Source organism: Lissotriton vulgaris, chromosome 5 (assembly GCF_964263255.1).
Source record: "Lissotriton vulgaris chromosome 5, aLisVul1.2, whole genome shotgun sequence".
Lineage (NCBI taxonomy): Eukaryota > Metazoa > Chordata > Amphibia > Caudata > Salamandridae > Lissotriton > Lissotriton vulgaris.
The window spans coordinates 2008786461-2008805963 of NC_141693.1; the positions used below are offsets into that span (position 1 = coordinate 2008786461).

General features: G+C 48.8%; 1 protein-coding gene across 1 annotated transcript in view; it reads right to left on the minus strand.

Moving 5' to 3' along the window:
- Positions 1 to 5542: 5542 nt before the first annotated feature.
- Positions 5543 to 19503, minus strand: part of PRDM12 (PR/SET domain 12) — a 31793-nt gene continuing 17832 nt past the window's right edge. Inside the window, exons 4-5 of the mRNA XM_086920597.1 lie at positions 16553 to 16664; positions 5543 to 6222 (exon numbers count right to left, since the gene is read on the minus strand). Of these exons, the coding sequence (XP_086776723.1) occupies positions 5840 to 6222; positions 16553 to 16664 (495 nt within the window). The 3' untranslated portion in view covers positions 5543 to 5839. The remainder of the gene's footprint in view (positions 6223 to 16552; positions 16665 to 19503) is intronic.

Consider the following 19503-nt stretch of genomic DNA (forward strand, 5'->3'; position numbering starts at 1 on the left):
TGATTTCCGACAGCTCAAGAGTCATTGGGTGCTGTAATATGGAGTGAGAAGTTGTGGTCTAGAAAGGGTGCTGCTGCGTGATGAGTGTGATCTGTCGGAAGAGTACTGTGTCATGGTGTGGTTCCTTGTGGTGTTGTTTAATGGTGTTGCAAGATTGTCATGTGGTGGTGGGAGTGGTATGGTGACGGGTAGAGTGGTTTTGTGTAAGGAGGTGTAGGCATGACTGTGATCTCCAGTGTGAAGTGGTGTTTGTTAATGTGGCGCTGTATTGTGAGATATGGAGTTTCAGGGAAACAGGGTTTACCACGCAGGTAGGTAACAACGTGGTCGTTACAATGACCGCGTTGTTACCATGCGTGGCTTTGCAATGCAAATCGTTTCTACGACTTGCACTAGGTGGCGTGCAACACCAGGAAATGTGTTGGATTTCAAACCCAACACATTCCCTGCTGTTCCGCTAACTGGAGTAGGAATAGTAATTTATACTATTCCTAAGTCCAGCACACCATCTATGGCAAGTCGTACAAACGACTTGCGATGTTAAGCCTGCGTAGTAACAATGCAGTTATTGTAACAACCGTGTTGTAACCTACTGTGGGGTAATAGATGGCGTAGTAATGTCATACATTCTGAGTTTTATTGTGTAGCGAGTTGTGGAAGCAGGTGGTGTTTTGTGTGAAGCTGTTAGTGTATGGAATTGCTAAGTGTGGTCATGTTGTTGTATGGGGAGTTAATGTTCAAAGTTGTGCCATTGTTCATTGGTAATGCGTGTGACGTTTGGTGATGGATGGGGGTGTTTGTTGCTTGCTGTGTGATGATACATGGTGCCCAGGATGGTTGAGAGGTGGGTACTTTATTCTGTTATTGCATGGCTAAGTGATTTAGGTTATATAGTGAGGTGGTATAATCTTGCAGGGTGTAGTGCAGTGTCAACTGCTGACAAGTGACAGAGCAAAACGTGCCACTGTCAGGCGTATTATGTGGCGTCATGTTGTAGAGTGTTGCTGGAGCAATGGTATTCTGTTGCAGAGATGGCGTGGAGTGGTTTGGCGTGGTGTGATTTGGCACAGGTTGTGTTGTGGGGTGAGATGTATTTTGACTGGTGTGTGGTGGTGTGGAGTGATTCAGTGTGATTCCATGTGTGAGTTGTTTTTTTTATACTGTGGCGTATTGTGACAAGTGATGTGATAAGATGGCCTGGTGGTGGTGTGGTGTGGGGTGCTATGGTGCTTAATGTGTCAGTCTAGTCATGTTGGTGTTTTATTGTGGAGTATGGTATTGCATAGTGTGATGTGTGGATATGTGCGGTGTTGTGATTATATTCTGGTGTTGGGAGTGTGTGCTGTTTTTATGTGGTACCGCTTGGTTGAGCGGTTTTGCAGAAAGGTATCTTGAGATTTGTCGACATGAATGGCATTCTCTGAAATGAGCGAGTCTTGTGTAGTGTGCTGAGTGGTCAGGTGTCACGTGGACAAGGCTGGAAGTAGTGTGGCCAAGTATACATTTATGTGGTGCTTTGTGGCGCTGGATGGAGACGGAAGGTGACCTGTTGTGTCGTATGGTGTTATATAGTAGTATGTGGTGTGGCATGATGCAATGTGGTGCCCTGAATTATGCAGCATATGGTATCAGGGTGGAATATTATTGGATTTGATAGCAGAGTGGGGTGTGATGTTTGGTGGTTGTGTTGTATGTTGTTTTTTATGATGACATTGTGATCGATGCAGTGTTTAGCGGGTGGTATAGTGCTCAGTGAGAAATGATCGCCTGTTTCATGCAGCTTGTGGTCCTACGTGTGGTATGTTGCAGAATGTTGAATAAAATATGATATAATACTGCTTGTTGTGCTTTGGTTTGAAGAGCTAGTGTGTTGTAAGGTGGGTGGGTGTGTTGTATCATGGTAAGAGGAGTAATATGACAGATGAGGTGTGGTATTGTATGGTGGACTGTGATTTGGAGGTGTGCTGTTTGCGTGGTCTTGTATATTGCTATGTGGTGTTACTTGGTATAGCGTGGAATAGAGTGTGTCATCCGGGGTAGAATAAACTTGAGCAAACCTTGTCAGCTGTTGTCCATGTCTTATTTACTAACCCTTTGCGATGCGCCGGCAGCGCAAGGGATCTGTATATTACGCCCCTTTGTGTCGGGTGATCAACCGTCCGTAAATTTCATGGACCGTCTGTAATTTGGATCTCATGTCCGTTGTCCATGACAATCCCTTTTACGGACGCCTTTTGTTCGTAATTTTTGGCATTGGGGAACATCCCTGTTCCCCTGCCAGAAGCCTCAGCTCCCTGATGGGACCCCCTCGCAATCCTCTGAGCACAAGAGCAGCCCCACCCCACACATTGTTATTCTGCCTGCTTCTGATTGCCACATACAGAATGACAATAGGCCAGTCTGTGCGCTTACTGCATGTGATGGGCCTCCTCCTGCCTCGGTCAAGGGCAGGACATTCAGTCAGGTGGAAGAAATGAACAAAAACGCCCATGCTGCTGGGTGAGAATCCAGTTCATGAAGAGGTGGGGAAACAAGTTTTTAAAAAAAGGGTCATGGATCTTTTACTGTCTCATTATTTTAAAACTGATGCATTTTCAATGTTATATTCAATAAAGCCATGGTTGCTGCTTTTTTATTTTATGCAACTAGCAACCATTGACAAACCCAATAGTTCTGGCTTGTAGGTATAACACTACTTGTGATCTGGATGCAATGACAGAAGCAGTAAAGGATGAACGTATGAGTGAGTGGAAGGATGGATGAGGGAAAAGGTAAATAGATGGATGTATGGGTGGAAGGGTAGATGGACGGGTTAAAGGATGGATGGATAAGTGAAACGGTGGATGACAGGTGAGTGAATGAGTGGATGGATGAGTGAACTGATGGATGGATGGATTGAGGATTTGTTAAGTGAAAGGTTGGATGGATGGATGAGCGAAAGGGTGGGTGGAAGGCTGGATGAGTGAGTGAAAGGGAGGGTGGATGGACAGAAGGGTGGATGGATGAATGAAGGAGTGAAAGGGTGGATGGATGATAGACAGGATGGCTGGATGAATTAAGGAGGGAAAAGGTGGATGGATGAGAGAAAGGATGGATGGATGAGTAAAAGGATGGATGAGTGATGGGGTCAATGGATGAATTCATGAATGGCTGAGCAGATGGATGGGTGGATGGATGGCTAAATGAAAGAGGGATGCAAAGAGAAAGGGAGGATGGATGGATGGATGACTGAAAGGGTGAATGGGTGGAAGGATGAGTGACTGTGTGGATGATTGAGTAAGTGAAAGGATGGCTGGATGGGTGAGTGAATGGATGGATGAGTGGAAGAGGGGATGGAGGGACGGATGAGAGGATGGATGATGGATAGGTTTGCAAATGGTTGAATATAGATATAGATGGGAACACAGATGGACGGACAGAATGAATGGTGAAATATTGAATGATGGATGAAAGAATTATTACACTTTGTAACCTCCATTAGCTTGAGTACATTTCCTATAGATTGACTTTCACATTTATATGAGTCATTGTCTCTATATAATATGTGTGTGATATAACGCAGTCTGACACCCTGCCCTACATACTTGGGAGGAGTAGCACTATAAAAGAAATCAAATACACATGAGAAAGGGTCTATGTGAAGAGGAGGGTCACCATTGGTGGGTGGTAGCAAGGCCAGACTGGCCGGACCGGGCATTGGGCGGTTCCCTGGGAGGCTGGAAAGGTGTGGGCGGGGGGGGGGGCAGTTTTGTTACCACAAACAGACCTGCACATTTGGTCAAAGCTGCGCGCAGACTGAAAAAACATCAAGTGCACAATTGTCTCAATCTAAAATACACTACTTTTCACTTGTTCTTAAATCGTTGTCTATTTACTTGTATACTATTGCTCAACCTCTTCTGATCTGTCTGTAAAACGTACCTTTTGTTTTGAATTTTGACCTGCTGTCCTGAATTTTTGTCCTGAATTTTGACCCTTTGTCCTAATTTCTTACACTCACCGCCCTGGATTTTGCACCCTTGCTGGTTGGTCACCCTACCTTTGTGTCTAGAGTCAGCAGAAGTGGGCAGATTGGGAGCGCCAGGGTGACTTCACCTGCCTCAAATTCATGTTTAACACTTAGACATTAGACAGAAAAGTGTTCAGGAATTTTATTTGGAATACACGGAAGAGCGTAAAGTAGAAATTATGTACACATTTTATACAGATATAATCAAGCAATTTTTCAAAGCTCTGTAAACAAATGTTTTACATGAATATTTACAAAGTTAAAGTGACTTTTTCTGGAAGTAGAGCATAGTTTGAGTTAACTCAATATATTTTAAACTTCATATATAATTATGTATAGATTTATATATGTATAAGTGTGTGTATATATATATGTATATATGTATATTTTACGTTTACAAAAGGAAAGTCAACTGCATTGGGTGCAGGACATAGTGTTGCCTGCCGGTGCGCTGTCTGCCTTAAATTAATGTGCAGTGCGGATACTCGCCACCGGGTGGCAGTGTGCTATCAAAGAAGGAATAGGGTTTGCACATAGCAGCTCCTACGGTAGGAACATGACATAGAATTTCCTCTTCTCTAAGTTCCAGTTAAAGGGTTGCATCATTAACAAACATTTCTCGCTATGGTAGTCCAAGAAAGCGTTCTTTGCCGCCGGAAACAAAAACAAAAGCCAGTAGTTAGTGAATGCACCCCGCTGCCGGGGGGCTGCGTGAGTTTACTTGGGGAGACATTTCCAAGTCTTTAAGTGCTCGATATTTTGGTCATGCTGTAGCTAAATTCCCATTCAATCCTTGGCACCTCTGGATGGCAAGAGAGTTATCGCCGTGCTCGCCCAGTCCTGGCCTTTCTGGGGTCATCTCTGTGTTGGGGCTCGTGGGTGGGGAGGGGGTAGCCATGTACTCAGTCATTCCCACCGAGTCCACCCTGAGAACTCAGGGGCCCCCTCTGGAGTGGGGGACAGAGGTGTGGTCCTTATGGCCTTCCAGTGGCTGCCTCGCCAGCGGCGCCCTCGAGGTGGAGGGGGCTTGGTCACTGTTCATTAGCCGTCGGTCCTCCTCAGGGGGGTGGGCGGGGGCGCGCTCTCCATGCTTGTTCAGTCCTTGCCCCCTCTTGATAACTGGTGCCTCCGGGTGTGCTCAGAGGGGTTCAGAGACCAGGCGGTCCGATGCTTGTTTCCTCGGTTCGTGCACCTGCCTGCGCAGGGGTGGGAGCGCCGGGATCCCACCCTGCCTCTGACAAACGTAGCGTATTCCGGGGCCAGGCCTCGGAAGTCCTCCAGCAGACCCCAGCCTCCTTGTGGGGGTGCCTGCCCCCATGCCTCTGCTCCGGCCCCCGTGCCCTCCCCGTTCTTGCTCAGCACAAGCGTCTCTCAGGGGGCGCGGGGTTCGAGTTTGGCGCAAGTGTTTGCCCAGAAATAGATTACATTAAGGGCCTTATTTATGAAAGCCTTGCGCCGCCGGTGCGTCACTTTTAAAATGGGAAAAAGTGACGCATCGGTGGCGCAAGGCCTTCATAGATAAGGCCCTAAGTGTCCAGAGAAGCCGTGATGGGCACGTGGCCGGGTCCGTGGAGAAGCCCTGTCCCTCCGTGACCCTCCCACAGCGGGAGCATCGGTGAGTCCGGGGGTCAGAAGCCAGCTCCGTGCCAGGCGCCTCACGGGACCAGGGTGGGTATGTGGTGCGCCAGGGAGGCCGGGTGCGCACGGGCAGGGTGGGTGAGTCCTTGGAGAAGCCCTGTCCCTCCGTGGGCCCTCCACGGCGGGTGCATCGGTGAGTCCGTGGGTCACAAGCCAGGTTCGGATCCGTGCCAGGCCTGGGTGCCAGGCGCCTCACAGGACCAGGGTGGGAATGTGGTGCGCCAGGGAGGCCGGGTGCGGCACGGGCAGGGTGGGCGAGTGCGCCTGCAGGGAGCCGCTGGGGGGCCGGTGCCGGGCGCTCTTCTGGTGCGCCCGGAGCCCCGCCAGCTGGGAGTAGGCGCTTTGGCACACCTGGCACTTGTAGGGGCGCTCGCCCGTGTGCAGGCGCACATGGTTGCGCAGGGTGGAGGACTGGCTGAAGCGGCGGTTGCAGAAGCGGCAGACGAAGGGCTTGTCCAGGGTGTGGATCCGCATGTGGGAGCGCAGGTTGCTTCGGGAGTTGAACCCTCGGTGGCAGATCACGCAGCGCATGCGCCCTGAGGCGGAGCAGGCCGCGTCCAAGGCGCCAAAGTCATCTGTGAAGGAAACGAGAGAGGAGGCGTGGGTGAGACGACGTGGACCGTGAGGGCACACTACACACAGCAAGGCTAACGTTCATCACTGAAAGAGGCATGCTATAATGTACCAGTGTGAGGTACCTCAACACAGTAGAAAGAACACAGGTAACAAAGGACACACAAACATAAGGCAGAATACGTGAACCGGCAGAGCCACTACACACCGCAAGGCGAGGTTTATCACTGAAAGAGGCATAATATAATGTACCAGGACGAGGAGAAACACGAAGAACATGACAATAATGTAAACATCGGTAACACAATAGTAGAAAGAATAGCACGTAACAATCGCAGGTAAGAGAAGGTAATACAAATGTAAGACAGAATACGTGAACCGAAAGAGCAGCCCTACATACAGCAAGGCTAAGGTTTATCACAGGAGAAGGCATAATATTCCATGGTGAGGAAAAACACAAAAACATGAAAAGAATGTACACAGTAAAAAGAACAAACTACAGGTAACAAATGGGCATAACATGTAAAATGGAATACATGAAATCTAACTTTACAACAAAAACACATAATAGGAGATACAAATAGTAGACACATGAAAGAAGAAAAGGACACAGAAAAGGAAACATGGGACTCTTAAAAATGCAAGATGCTAAATATAGATTAGGCCATGAATGGCGTGAAAAACATACGGGAACATATAAATTAAGAAATGAAAAATAAGATATAAAAACATAAGAAAGAAATTAGAAAACAACATAAAGCTGAATTTCTGAAATAAAGCGTAAAACCTATAAAACTAAATAAATTAAATATAACGTCCCTCACAAAATAAGGCATAACAGAGTATAGGAGATGAAAACCTAATACTAAACTCAGAAATCAAAATATATCAAGTCACAAACAAAACATAAATAGTATGTAACAGTATCTAATATTTACAACAGAGCAGACATATGAAATAGCAAATAAAAATATAAAATAGATTATAAAAAAATAAAATATATGTGAAATGTAAAGCAACATCGAAAACACAAACCATGATATATAACAGTACAAAAATGCTCAACTGAAGAAGGAACATTTCAATGTAAATAAAAAGTATGAGATAGTACTTGATAAAAACATAACAGATAGAGAGCAGATGAGTATGACATCTGTACATCTCTTAACAGATTCAAACCAATCACAAGCAAGAGTACGCTGGCAATTGGAACTAAGAAAGTAGCGTAGTGTGTGCCAGAATTGGGGTCCGGTACAAAATCCAGACTATGGATATGACTGAAACGTTGTCTTCTGTCTAGGGAAAGTCATCCTTTATGGAAGAGGAAACCTCAAGCACATAACGTGTCACCGGCATCCTCGTCCCACCCTAGTGGGTCAATGCCACTGAGGCGGACTCAACCTCCTCGAAGACTGTGCCGGAAAAAATGAGATCTTAGATACAATCTAGTGGACAAAGCAACAAGGGGAACCAGATTAAACTAAAAATACCTTGGTGGTCCTAGATTATTGGGCAGGTCGTAGATGGGTTTGAGCCATTACTCTCAACAGACCGTCACCTTTGGATTTTAGTCATCAAATAGTGACCCGCTGATTACATTTTATTAATCCAGGAACACAAATATATTTTTAGCTTAGTCTAGTTCCCTTTTTGCTTTGCCAATTAGATTGTATCTAAGAACTCGTTTTTTTCCGGCACAGTCTTCGAGGAGGTTGAGTCCGCCTCGGTGGCATTGGCCCACCAGGGTGGGGCGAGGATGCCGGTGAGGTTTCCTCTTCCATTTACGATGACTTTCCTAGACAGGAAACAACATTTTAGTCATACCCATAGTCTGGATTTTTGTGCTGGACCCCAATTCTGGTACACAGTACACTACTTTCTTTGTTCTAATTGTCACTGTACTCTTGCTTGTGATTGGTTAGGTTAGCACATAGACAACACTAAACTAAATGTACAAAAGAACATAAGAAACGTAAAAGGGACAATATGAAATGAAAGAGAATACAAAAAATACGTCATTAAATAAAAAGGGTCAAAGAAAATATAAAAAATAACAGAGTGCAAAAAGAACAAACGTAATTTGGGAAATTAAAAAAGGAGAATTAAACTTTGAAAACAGGAAATCTAGGACAGCAAACACAATTAAATATAGGACATTGGCAATGGAAAGTGAAATATAGGACACCGAAAGTGGCACATTTGAACTCTGAACCGCAATGTTATCAATTGAATAGAATACAAATAACATACATTGTTTAACAATGTAATATAAGTCAAAGCAAACATAAGCTAATTGGAAGAAAAATGAAATATAGAGAAAGTATGGAACAGAAGACTGAGCATTCTAAATATACAACTAAGTATAGAAAGTAGAACTAAGAAAGCAGAAATGTTTAAAAAATCTTAAATATAAAAACAGCTTAAGAAATGTGCTCCAAAAACCTTAATCAAAGCAATATTAAAAGTCATAATTGATGTTCACGAGACTCCATCTCTGAGGTACATACTTTTGGGCTGTTCTGCCACCCGTGGCAGGTACTGGCAGAGTGTACTTGGGGTGCATGCCAGTGGCACGTGTGTTGTCCCTGCGTGCCAGCGGCAGCGTGTTTTAGGGAGCATGCCAGTATGGCACAATGTGTTAGTGGCTTCTGTCAGTGGGTAGGGGAATGGACAGCCTTGTGCGTCTTTGTTAGTGGGCAGAGTGTCTTGAGAGGTGTCACGGTGAGCAGAGGATGTGTGAGAGGGCAGAAGACAACTGAGAGGTCTGAAAAGAGAAAAGACACATTTTCAGATTCTTTTTTTTAAAACAGAAAGAGTTAAGTCCAGAGATGTGGGTGGGAAGGGTGTTCCAAAATTTGGCAGTGGCCACCAAGATGGAGTGACCGCCCCATCTGGCCTTCCGAAATCCAGGAATAATTGCCTTATGTGGAAGGAAGACCGAAGAAGCCTGCTGGGAGTGCGCCATCGAAAGAGTGGGTTGAGTCCTTTCTGATTCAGGGCTAAGAATGTGGTACAGAGAGCTTAGAAAGTAAACCTATTTTTGACAACGAGCCGGTGAAGGGAATGAATCCCACCCCTGATCGAGGGGTGTCTGAGTATGTTGAGGACCAATCGGGCTGCTGCATTCTGGGCTATTTGAAGATTATTAAGGCAGGAGGTTTTAATGTTGAGATATAGAGTAATCCAATCGCGAGTTGACCAGAATGATAGAAGACAGATGGACGCAGTTCCATGGAAATGTTATGTTATAAAATTTGTAGAGCGCATGGATGCCTCAGCAACGGGGCGTTACAGCGCTTGTGCCGACAGTGGACCAACTGTAAGGAGAGACCCAGGGGAAAAAGAAAAGGCAGAGTAGGTATGGAAAGATCTTCCTCAAGGTCCTTGTGATGAGGAATCACGTGCTGGGGGTGAGGCCGACCTGAGTGTCAGATCTTGAGGGGTTATCAAAGATGACAACCAGGTTTTTGTCTGACTTGACTGGAGTGGGAAGGGGCCTGCAGTCTTCCGGCCACCAGATATTGGACCAGGTGGATTCCTGCGTGCCAAACACTAGAACCTCAGTTTTTACTGCATTCAGTTTTACCTTTCTAAGGAGTCCATTTATACTGTATATTGTTTGAATGACGTTAGGCGCCTTGATTAAGCATTATTTTTGCTTGTGGTTATAAGGAGTAACAACTTAGGCGCTATAAGGACTTCCTTGATTGTGATACTCCACTCAAATTGAGGAGTGGGTATTGACAGAAAATTGATTTCCTATTCTTTTTTCTCTTTGTTTAGGGTACATTGTTGTATATATAATGTATATATTGCATTTGTAGGTCTTTGTCTATTGTGTATATTTTGATCCACCTTGTCTTGTGATCCGTATATATGTCCTTCTTAAATTGTACCATTTAATGACGATACAAATAACTGTATAAAACAGGATAATTAAACATATCTTGTTTTGAAGAAACCCATGTTTTATTGATTCCTCAGTACCATTTTTTCTACTTCTTCATCCTTGTGATGCTCCTTGCCCAGGTATGGGAGGGTAATTTGGGCAGAACCCCTGTATATTGTTGAAGCATTCAGTTTTAGGGCATTGTCTTTCAACCACCTGCTGACGCTCGTCATGCGTTGGTTGAACTTCTCTGCCACCGACGTAGGGACCTTTGAGATGACTCAATGATCCGGGTGGATCCGGGTGTCACCAGTGTACGGCAGTACATGGAGCCCGAAGGTGTGCACTACTTCTGCCAGTGGGGCCATATATATATTAAAAAGGGTCAGGCTCAAAGACGAGCCCAGGGGCGCACCACATTGGAGGCTAAAGGCTTCCGCCCAGATACCCACGCAGCTGACAATGTGTCTTCTGTTGGTTAAGAAAGAGCGGAGAAGCTTCAGGGTGGAACCACAAACACCAACTTGCTCTAGACGTTGGGCCATCCGTACTGGTGAGAGGCCGTCAAATGCTGCAGATAAGTCGAGCGTTACGAGTATAGCCGCCACCCCCCAATCAACCTGGCGCTGGATACTACCTGCAGCCACAATGAGCGTCGATTCTGTACTGTGCCCACTCCTGAACCTGATTTGCGAGTGACCAATGACTTCATGAGTCCCAATCAATTTAATTCATTTCTGGTTCATTCATTTCCCCAGTATCTCAGCGGGAGCTGGTAACAAGGATATGGGGTGGGACATATTCAAGTTTTCGGGGTCTGCCATAGCTTTTTTTTGAGCAGAGAAGCCACAATTGCTTCTTTCCATGAGCGGGAAAGAGTCCTGATTGCAGTGTGAGCGTGAGCACGCGCTGCAAAAAGTTGGCAATCGAATCCAGGGCAAGATGAAGAGTCTTCGGAGGACAGGGATCGGATGGAGATTCCGATTTATGGGCACAATATGCGGCTATCAGTGGGCACAGAATGTCATTGGTGGGTTTCACTGATCACAGGGGGTTCATGGGTCAGCAGGCAGACAGTGTCTGGTGTCAGTGCCCACGTTAAATGTCAGTAAACACAGAGTACTGGGGTGCCAGCTGGCATAGGGCATTGGCAGGTCTGTGGGCATAATGTAATGGATGTTTGTTTCAGACTCCGGGGGTCAGAGGGCACAGCAGTTTAAGGTCTAAGTTGGCATAGAATGTTTTCTTGAGGTATCAGTGGGCACAGTCTTTTGGGGTGTCAGATAGTACAGTTTCTTGCGGTGTGAGCAGGAACTGCATGTTAGTGGTGTGTGTCAGTAGGCACAGGGTGTTGGGCTGACAATGGCCATAATGTGTTGTAGGTGTGTGTCAGAGAGTGCAGTGTGTTGATGCATCAGTGGGTACAGTATGATGGTGGCGTGCATGTGAGCACAGGACCTGCAGCTACAATGTGTTGGAGATGTGTCAGTGGGCACAGGTTGTTTGAGGTGTGTGTCAGCAGGTGCAGTGTTTTGGGGTGTCAGCAGGTGCGGTGTTTTGGGGTGTAAGCAGGTGCAGTGTTTTGGGGTGTCAGCAGGTGCGGTGTTTTGGGGTGTCAGCAGGTGCAGTGTTTTGGGGTGTCAGCAGGTGCGGTGTTTTGGGGTGTCAGCAGGTGCGGTGTTTTGGGGTGTCAGCAGGGGCAGTGTTTTGGGGTGTCAGCAGGGGCAGTGTTTTGGGGTGTCAGCAGGTGCGGAGTTTTGTGTTGTCAGCAGGTGCGGTGTTTTGGGGTGTCAGCAGGTGCACTGTTTTGGGGTGTCAGCAGGTGCAGTGTTTTGGGGTGTCAGCAGGTGCAATGTTTTGGGGTGTCAGCAGGTGCGGTGTTTTGGGGTGTCAGCAGGTGCAGTGTTTTGGGGTGTCAGCAGGTGCAGTGTTTTGGGGTGTCAGCAGGTGCGGTGTTTTGGGGTGTCAGCAGGTGCAGTGTTTTGGGGTGTCAGTAGGTGCAGTGTTTTGGGGTGTCAGCAGGTGCGGTTTTTTGGGGTGTCAGTAGGTGCAGTGTTTTGGGGTGTCAGTAGGTGCAGTGTTTTGGGTGTCAGCAGGTGCGGTGTTTTGGGGTGTCAGTAGGTGCAGTGTTTTGGGGTGTCAGTAGGTGCAGTGTTTTGGGATGTCAGCAGGTGCAGTGTTTTGGGGTGTCAGCAGGTGCGGTGTTTTGGGGTGTCAGCAGGTGCGGTTTTTTGGGGTGTCAGTAGGTGCAGTGTTTTGGGGTGTCAGTAGGTGCAGTGTTTTGGGGTGTCAGTAGGTGCAGTGTTTTGGGTGTCAGCAGGTGCGGTGTTTTGGGGTGTCAGTAGGTGCAGTGTTTTGGGGTGTCAGTAGGTGCAGTGTTTTGGGATGTCAGCAGGTGCAGTGTTTTGGGGTGTCAGCAGGTGCGGTGTTTTGGGGTGTCAGCAGGTGCGGTTTTTTGGGGTGTCAGTAGGTGCAGTGTTTTGGGGTGTCAGCAGGTGCAGTGTTTTGGGGTGTCAGTAGGTGCAGTGTTTTGGGGTGTCAGCAGGTGCGGTTTTTTGGGGTGTCAGTAGGTGCAGTGTTTTGGGGTGTCAGTAGGTGCAGTGTTTTGGGTGTCAGCAGGTGCGGTGTTTTGGGGTGTCAGTAGGTGCAGTGTTTTGGGGTGTCAGTAGGTGCAGTGTTTTGGGATGTCAGCAGGTGCAGTGTTTTGGGGTGTCAGCAGGTGCGGTGTTTTGGGGTGTCAGCAGGTGCGGTTTTTTGGGGTGTCAGTAGGTGCAGTGTTTTGGGGTGTCAGTAGGTGCAGTGTTTTGGGGTGTCAGTAGGTGCAGTGTTTTGGGTGTCAGCAGGTGCGGTGTTTTGGGGTGTCAGTAGGTGCAGTGTTTTGGGGTGTCAGTAGGTGCGGTGTTTTGGGGTGTCAGCAGGTGCAGTGTTTTGGGGTGTCAGCAGGTGCGGTGTTTTGGGGTGTCAGCAGGTGAAGTGTTTTGGGGTGTCAGCTGGTGCAGTGTTTTGGGGTGTCAGCAGGTGCGGTGTTTTGGGGTGTCAGTAGGTGCAGTGTTTTGGGGTGTCAGTAGGTGCAGTGTTTTGGGGTGTCAGCAGGTGCGGTTTTTTGGGGTGTCAGTAGGTGCAGTGTTTTGGGGTGTCAGTAGGTGCAGTGTTTTGGGGTGTCAGTAGGTGCAGTGTTTTGGGTGTCAGCAGGTGCGGTGTTTTGGGGTGTCAGTAGGTGCAGTGTTTTGGGGTGTCAGTAGGTGCGGTGTTTTGGGGTGTCAGCAGGTGCAGTGTTTTGGGGTGTCAGCAGGTGCGGTGTTTTGGGGTGTCAGCAGGTGAAGTGTTTTGGGGTGTCAGCTGGTGCAGTGTTTTGGGGTGTCAGCAGGTGCGGTGTTTTGGGGTGTCAGTAGGTGCAGTGTTTTGGGGTGTCAGTAGGTGCAGTGTTTTGGGGTGTCAGTAGGTGCAGTGTTTTGGGTGTCAGCAGGTGTGGTGTTTTGGGGTGTCAGTAGGTGCAGTGTTTTGGGGTGTCAGCAGGTGCAGTGTTTTGGGGTGTCAGCAGGTGCGGTGTTTTGGGGTGTCAGCAGGTGAAGTGTTTTGGGGTGTCAGCTGGTGCAGTGTTTTGGGGTGTCAGTAGGTGCAGTGTTTTGGGTGTCAGCAGGTGTGGTGTTTTGGGGTGTCAGTAGGTGCAGTGTTTTGGGGTGTCAGCAGGTGCAGTGTTTTGGGGTGTCAGCAGGTGCGGTGTTTTGGGGTGTCAGCAAGTGAAGTGTTTTGGGGTGTCAGCTGGTGCAGTGTTTTGGGGTGTCAGCAGGTGCAGTGTTGGATGTGTGTCAGCGGCTAGGGTGTGTTGGATGTGGGTTACAGGGTACTGTTTCTTGGGGTGTGAGTGGGCCCTCTGTGTTGGTGGTGTGTGTTAGCAGGCCCTGAGTGGTGGGACATCAGTGCTACACTGTGTTTGGGGTGTGACTGGGCACAGTGGGCCTCATTTACGTGTCTTTGGCTTTGGGCAGCGCCACAAGTTTTCTTGCTGCACTGCCCTACATCAAAATGAAAGGGCTGGAATGCACGGTATTTATGGCAATATGGCACATTCCTGTCCCTTCCCTTGTGCGGTCGCACAATTGACTGCCCAGCGCCAAAGCAGGCACGCTTGCGCCATGGTACAAGGTTGTCTGCGTTGTTGACAAGATATTTTTTGTGCAGGAAAGGACGCCTTCCAGCACCAAAACACTCCATGGAGGCGCTTTCCTCTTTCTATTTCTGTTGCACAATGCAGCGCACATGGGAAGAGGAAAGAACGAGGAGAAAGAAAGATATTTCTACTCGTTAAGCCTGCCCTAGGGGCACATTTTGTTTTGACGCATTCCCCGGCTTACAGATCCTTGTCACTCTGGGGCAGTGTCAAAACCCAGGGGTGCTGCATGGGAAAATCCATCGCAACGCCCATGGAACGCCTCCCTGCCTTGAGCTGCGTTGCCTCATACCATATCTACGAGGGTAATAAAATCCAAGCAAAGGGACTTTGGCGGGGTCACGTAGCGTCATAAAAAGTGACACACCTAATGCACGGGGGTCTTGTAAATAAGCCACAGTGCATTGGAGGTGCGTGTCAGAGTATCAGTGGCTAGAGAGTGTTGTAAGCGTTTCTCAGTGGGTACAGTGCATTGGAGGTGTGTTAGTGGGTACAGGTGGTTGGGTTGTGAGTGGAGAGGAGCAGATGCAAAGTGATGGAATTTTGTGTCAATGAGTGCAGTGCGTTGAAGGTGTTTGACAGTGAGTTCAATATGTTGCAGATGTCTGTCAGTTGATACAATGTGTTGGAGGTGTGTATTAGTGAGTACAGAGTGTTAGAGGTTTGTGTTAGTAGGTACAGTGTGTTGGAGGTGTGTATTAGTGAGTACAGAGTGTTAGAGGTTTGTGTTAGTAGGTACAGTGTGTTGGAGGTGTGTATTAGTGAGTACAGAGTGTTAGAGGTTTGTATTAGTAGGTACAGTGTGTTGGATGTGTGTATTAGTGAGTAGAGAGTGTTAGAGGTTTGTGTTAGCAGGTACAGTGTGATGGAGATGTGTGTAAGTGGGTGCAGTGTGTTGGAGGGGTATGGTAGTGTGTGCAGTATACTCAGTAGCGGCTCCTGGAGGGAGTACTGCCGGGCGGTAAGGCAGGGCGGGGCAGGGGCAGGGTGGGGAGGGGGGTAAACTCTAGATTATGGCCGAACTGAGGTAAGTATACAAATTTTAAAAAATGAATTTTGTTGCACGCGCTGCATCGCCAAATGCGATGCAGCGCGCGCAACAAAATTAGTTTTATTTGTTTGTATACTTACGTCCGTTCTGCCATAATACGGAGTTTACTAACCACCACGCTGCCCCGCCCGCGTCACCACCCGACAGGACTCCCTCCACAAGCCGCTACTGAGTATATTGGAGGTGTGTCAGCAGGTACAATGTGTTGGGTGTGTGTCACCGGGTACAGTGTGTTAGGGGTGTATGTCGGCAGGTACAGTGTGGTGGAGGTGTGTTTCAGCAAGTACAGTATATTGGAGGGGTGTATCACCGAGTGCAGTGTGTTGGGGGTGAAAGGGGTGCAGTGTTTTGGGGATGTCAGCGAGTGCAGTGTGTCTCAGCGGGTGCAATTAGTTGTGGGTGTCAGCATAATGTAGGTGTGTGTCAGTGTGTTTTAGGTGCATGTCAGTGAGTGCAGTGTGATGGAATGTGTGTCAGTGGGTGCAGTGTGTTGGAGTGTGACACTAGGTGAAGTATGTTGAGAGTGTCAGCAGGTGCAGTGTACCGAAGGTGTGTCAGTATGATGCAGGTGCATGTCAGTGGGTGTAGTGTGTTGGTGTGTGTTACCGGGTGCAGTGTGTTAGGGGTGTCAGCAGGTGCAGTGAATTGGAGGTATGTCAGTGTGTTGGAGGTGCATGTCAGTGAGTGCAGTGTGTTTTAGGTGCATGTCAGTGAGTGCAGTGTGTTGGAGGTGCATGTCAGTGAGCGCAGTGTGTTGGAGGTGCATGTCAGTGGGTGCAGTGTGTTAGAGGTGCATGTCAGTGAGTGCAGTGTGTTGGAGGTGCATGTCAGTGAGTGCAGTGTGTTGGGGTGTGTCACTAGGTGAAGTGTGTTGGAAGTGTCAGCAGGTGCAGTGAACTGAAGGTGTGTCAGTGTGATGGAGGTGCATGTCAGTGAGTGCAGTGTGTTGGTGTGTTACCGGGTGCAGTGTGTTAGGGGTGTCAGCAGGTGCAGTGAATTGGAGGTGTGTCAGTGTGAAGGAGGTGTGTGTCAGAGTGTGCAGTGTGTTGGAGATGTCACTGGACACGGTGTGTTTGTTGGTGTGTTTGGCAGCAGGTAGAAGGTTTTAGGTTGTTGGAGGCACAGGATTTTGGGGTGTATCTTTGCTCGCACCTCACTCATCAGCACAGTGATTCTTAATTCTCACACCGGATGCAGCCAGGGACTCTGGGTACCACTCACCTGTCTTGGCTTTCTTCTGCTCCTCCTCCAGGCCGGGCACCCCGGGGATCCCCAGGAAGGTGTTGTGGGAGTTCCCATACCACACCAGCAGCTCCTGGTCAGGGGGGATTGTCTGCAAAGAAGGAAAGGAAAGTTGAGCTTTTCTGCCCTACATTGTGTTCGCTGTGGCTGGGTGAATGATGGTTGGCATACTGCCTGTGAGTGGCTTGGGCTGGTGGCATGACAGAGCATTCGTGTCTCAGCACGCACGCTGCAGTGCACCACACTGGACTCACGAACAGACCTCCATCACACTGTACCCGCAAACACCCCCAACACACTATACTCGTGAACACCTCCAACACACTATACCCGCAAACACCCCCAACACACTGTACCCGCAAACACCCCCAACACACTATACCCGCAAACACCCCCAACACACTATACCCGCAAACACCCCCAACACACTGTACCCGCAAACACCCCCAACACACTATACCCGCAAACACCCCCAACACACTATACCCGCAAACACCCCCAACACACTATACTCATGAACACCTCCAACAGGTGTGGTAGTCTGCTGCAGTCCTGCCTCGGCATGCACGCTGCAGTGCAGCACTGCAGGAGGCATGGACGTGCACTTGCAGTGCAGCACTGCAGGAGGCATGGACGTACACGCTGCAGTGCAGCACTGCAGGAGGCATGGACGTGCACTCTGCACTGCAGCACTGCAGGAGGCATGGACGTGCACGCTGCAGTGCAGCACTGCAGGAGGCATGGACATGCACACTGCACTGCAGCATTGCAGGAGGCATGGACGTGCACGCTGCACTGCAGCATTGCAGGAGGCATGGACGTGCGCACTGCACTGCAGCACTGCAGCATTGCAGCACTGCAGCACTGCAGCACTGCAGGAGATGTGGAGGTTTGTAAGTGTACTGCAGTCCTGTCACAGCATGCACACTGCAGTGCAGCAATGCAGGAAGCATGGTTATGCATGCTGCACTGCAGCACGGCAGGAGGTGTGGAGGATGGAAAGTGTGCTGCAGTTCCTGTCTCATCATGCACGCTGCAGGGGGCATGGGCGTGCACGATGCAGTGCAGCACTGCAGGAGGCATGGACGTGCACTTGCAGTGCAGCACTGCAGGAGGCATGGACATACACGCTGCAGTGCAGCACTGCAGGAGGCATGGACGTGCACTCTGCACTGCAGCACTGCAGGAGGCATGGACGTGCACGCTGCAGTGCAGCACTGCAGGAGGCATGGACATGCACGCTGCACTGCAGCATTGCAGGAGGCATGGACGTGCACGCTGCACTGCAGCATTGCAGGAGGCATGGACGTGCTCGCTGCACTGCAGCACTGCAGCATTGCAGCACTGCAGCACTGCAGCACTGCAGGAGATGTGGAGGTTTGTAAGTGTACTGCAGTCCTGTCACAGCATGCACACTGCAGTGCAGCAATGCAGGAAGCATGGTTATGCATGCTGCACTGCAGCACTGCAGGAGGTGTGGAGGATGGAAAGTGTACTGCAGTCCTGTCACAGCATGCACGCTGCAGGGGGCATGGGCGTGCACGATGCATTGAAGCACTGCAGGAGGCATGGACATGCAAGCTGCACTGCAGCACTGCAGGAGGTTTGGAAGTGTACTGCAGTCCTGTCACGGCATGCACGCTGCAGTGCAGCACTGCAGGAAGCATGGTTATGCATGCTGCACTGCAGCACTGCAGGAGGTGTGGAGGTTTGAAAGTGTACTGCAGTCCTGTCACAGCATGCACGCTGCAGTGCAGCACTGCAGGAAGCATGGTTATGCATGCTGCACTGTGGCACTGCAGGAGATGCACTTGTCTAGCTGTGGCAGTCTGGATCTGTTGTAACAATGCCTTAATTTTGTCGGCGTTAAGTCTTAAGGCGTTGCCTTTCATCCACCTATTAATGTTGGACATACAATGATTGAACCTCTCAGCTACTAAAGTCTGGCTGTTGGAAACAGACATGATGATCTGGGTGTCATCTGCGTATGACAGCGCCTGGAACCAGAACGGGAGCACCAATGTAGCCAACGGAGCAACATACACATTAAAAAGCATCGGACTGAAGGACGAACCATGAGGAACCCCACATGGAAGACTCAGAGCTTCTGCCTTGAAACCCCCACAACTGCCAGTTTGCACTCTATTGGAAAGAAAAGAGGGAAGGAGTGTGAGTGCAAACTCACTGATGCCAATCGGCTGCAGCCCTTGGATCATCCGTACGGGCGAGATGGTGTTGAATACTGCCAATAAACCCAGCGTCAACAGAATGGCACCCACCCCGATCGACCTGACGCGGATGCTATCTGCAGCCGTATGAGAGCAGCGCGTACTCTGCACCGTGGCCACTCCTGAAACCATTTGCGAGGACTCAAGGATATCACGAGACACAATAAATGGAAACAGGGAAATAGGATGGACGTTTTTCAGATCCTCCGGGTACACATTAGGGGGCATATTATCAAGAAACAGGGTTAAAATGATCGCTGTTTTAGCAGCAGAAAACTGCCGCTTAAGCGGCGATAATGGGCTTGATAATATGCCCTGAAGAATTCCCATAGAAGCCCAGGTTCTGGTGTCAACATGGGCTTGTATTGGAATTCTCAAGAGCATGTTGTCAAGCCCATTATCGCCACTTTAGCAGCTGTTTTCTGCAGCTAAAGCAGCGATAATTTTAACGCTGTGCTTGGTAATATGCCCCCAGGTTTTATAAGTAGCAGAGTGAGGATCACTCCCTTCCAAGGAGTGAAAGAAGCTCCTGGTTGCAACGAGAGGGTGAACACACTCTGCCGAAAGTCGGCAGCATGTTCGGGTGCCAGTGGGAGAGTTTTAGGTAAACTGGGGTCGGTGGAGGCATATATAACCCTCAACAACAAACATTTAGTTTGACGCAGAGAGATGAGGGGGAGTTGAGTGGCACGAGTGAACTGG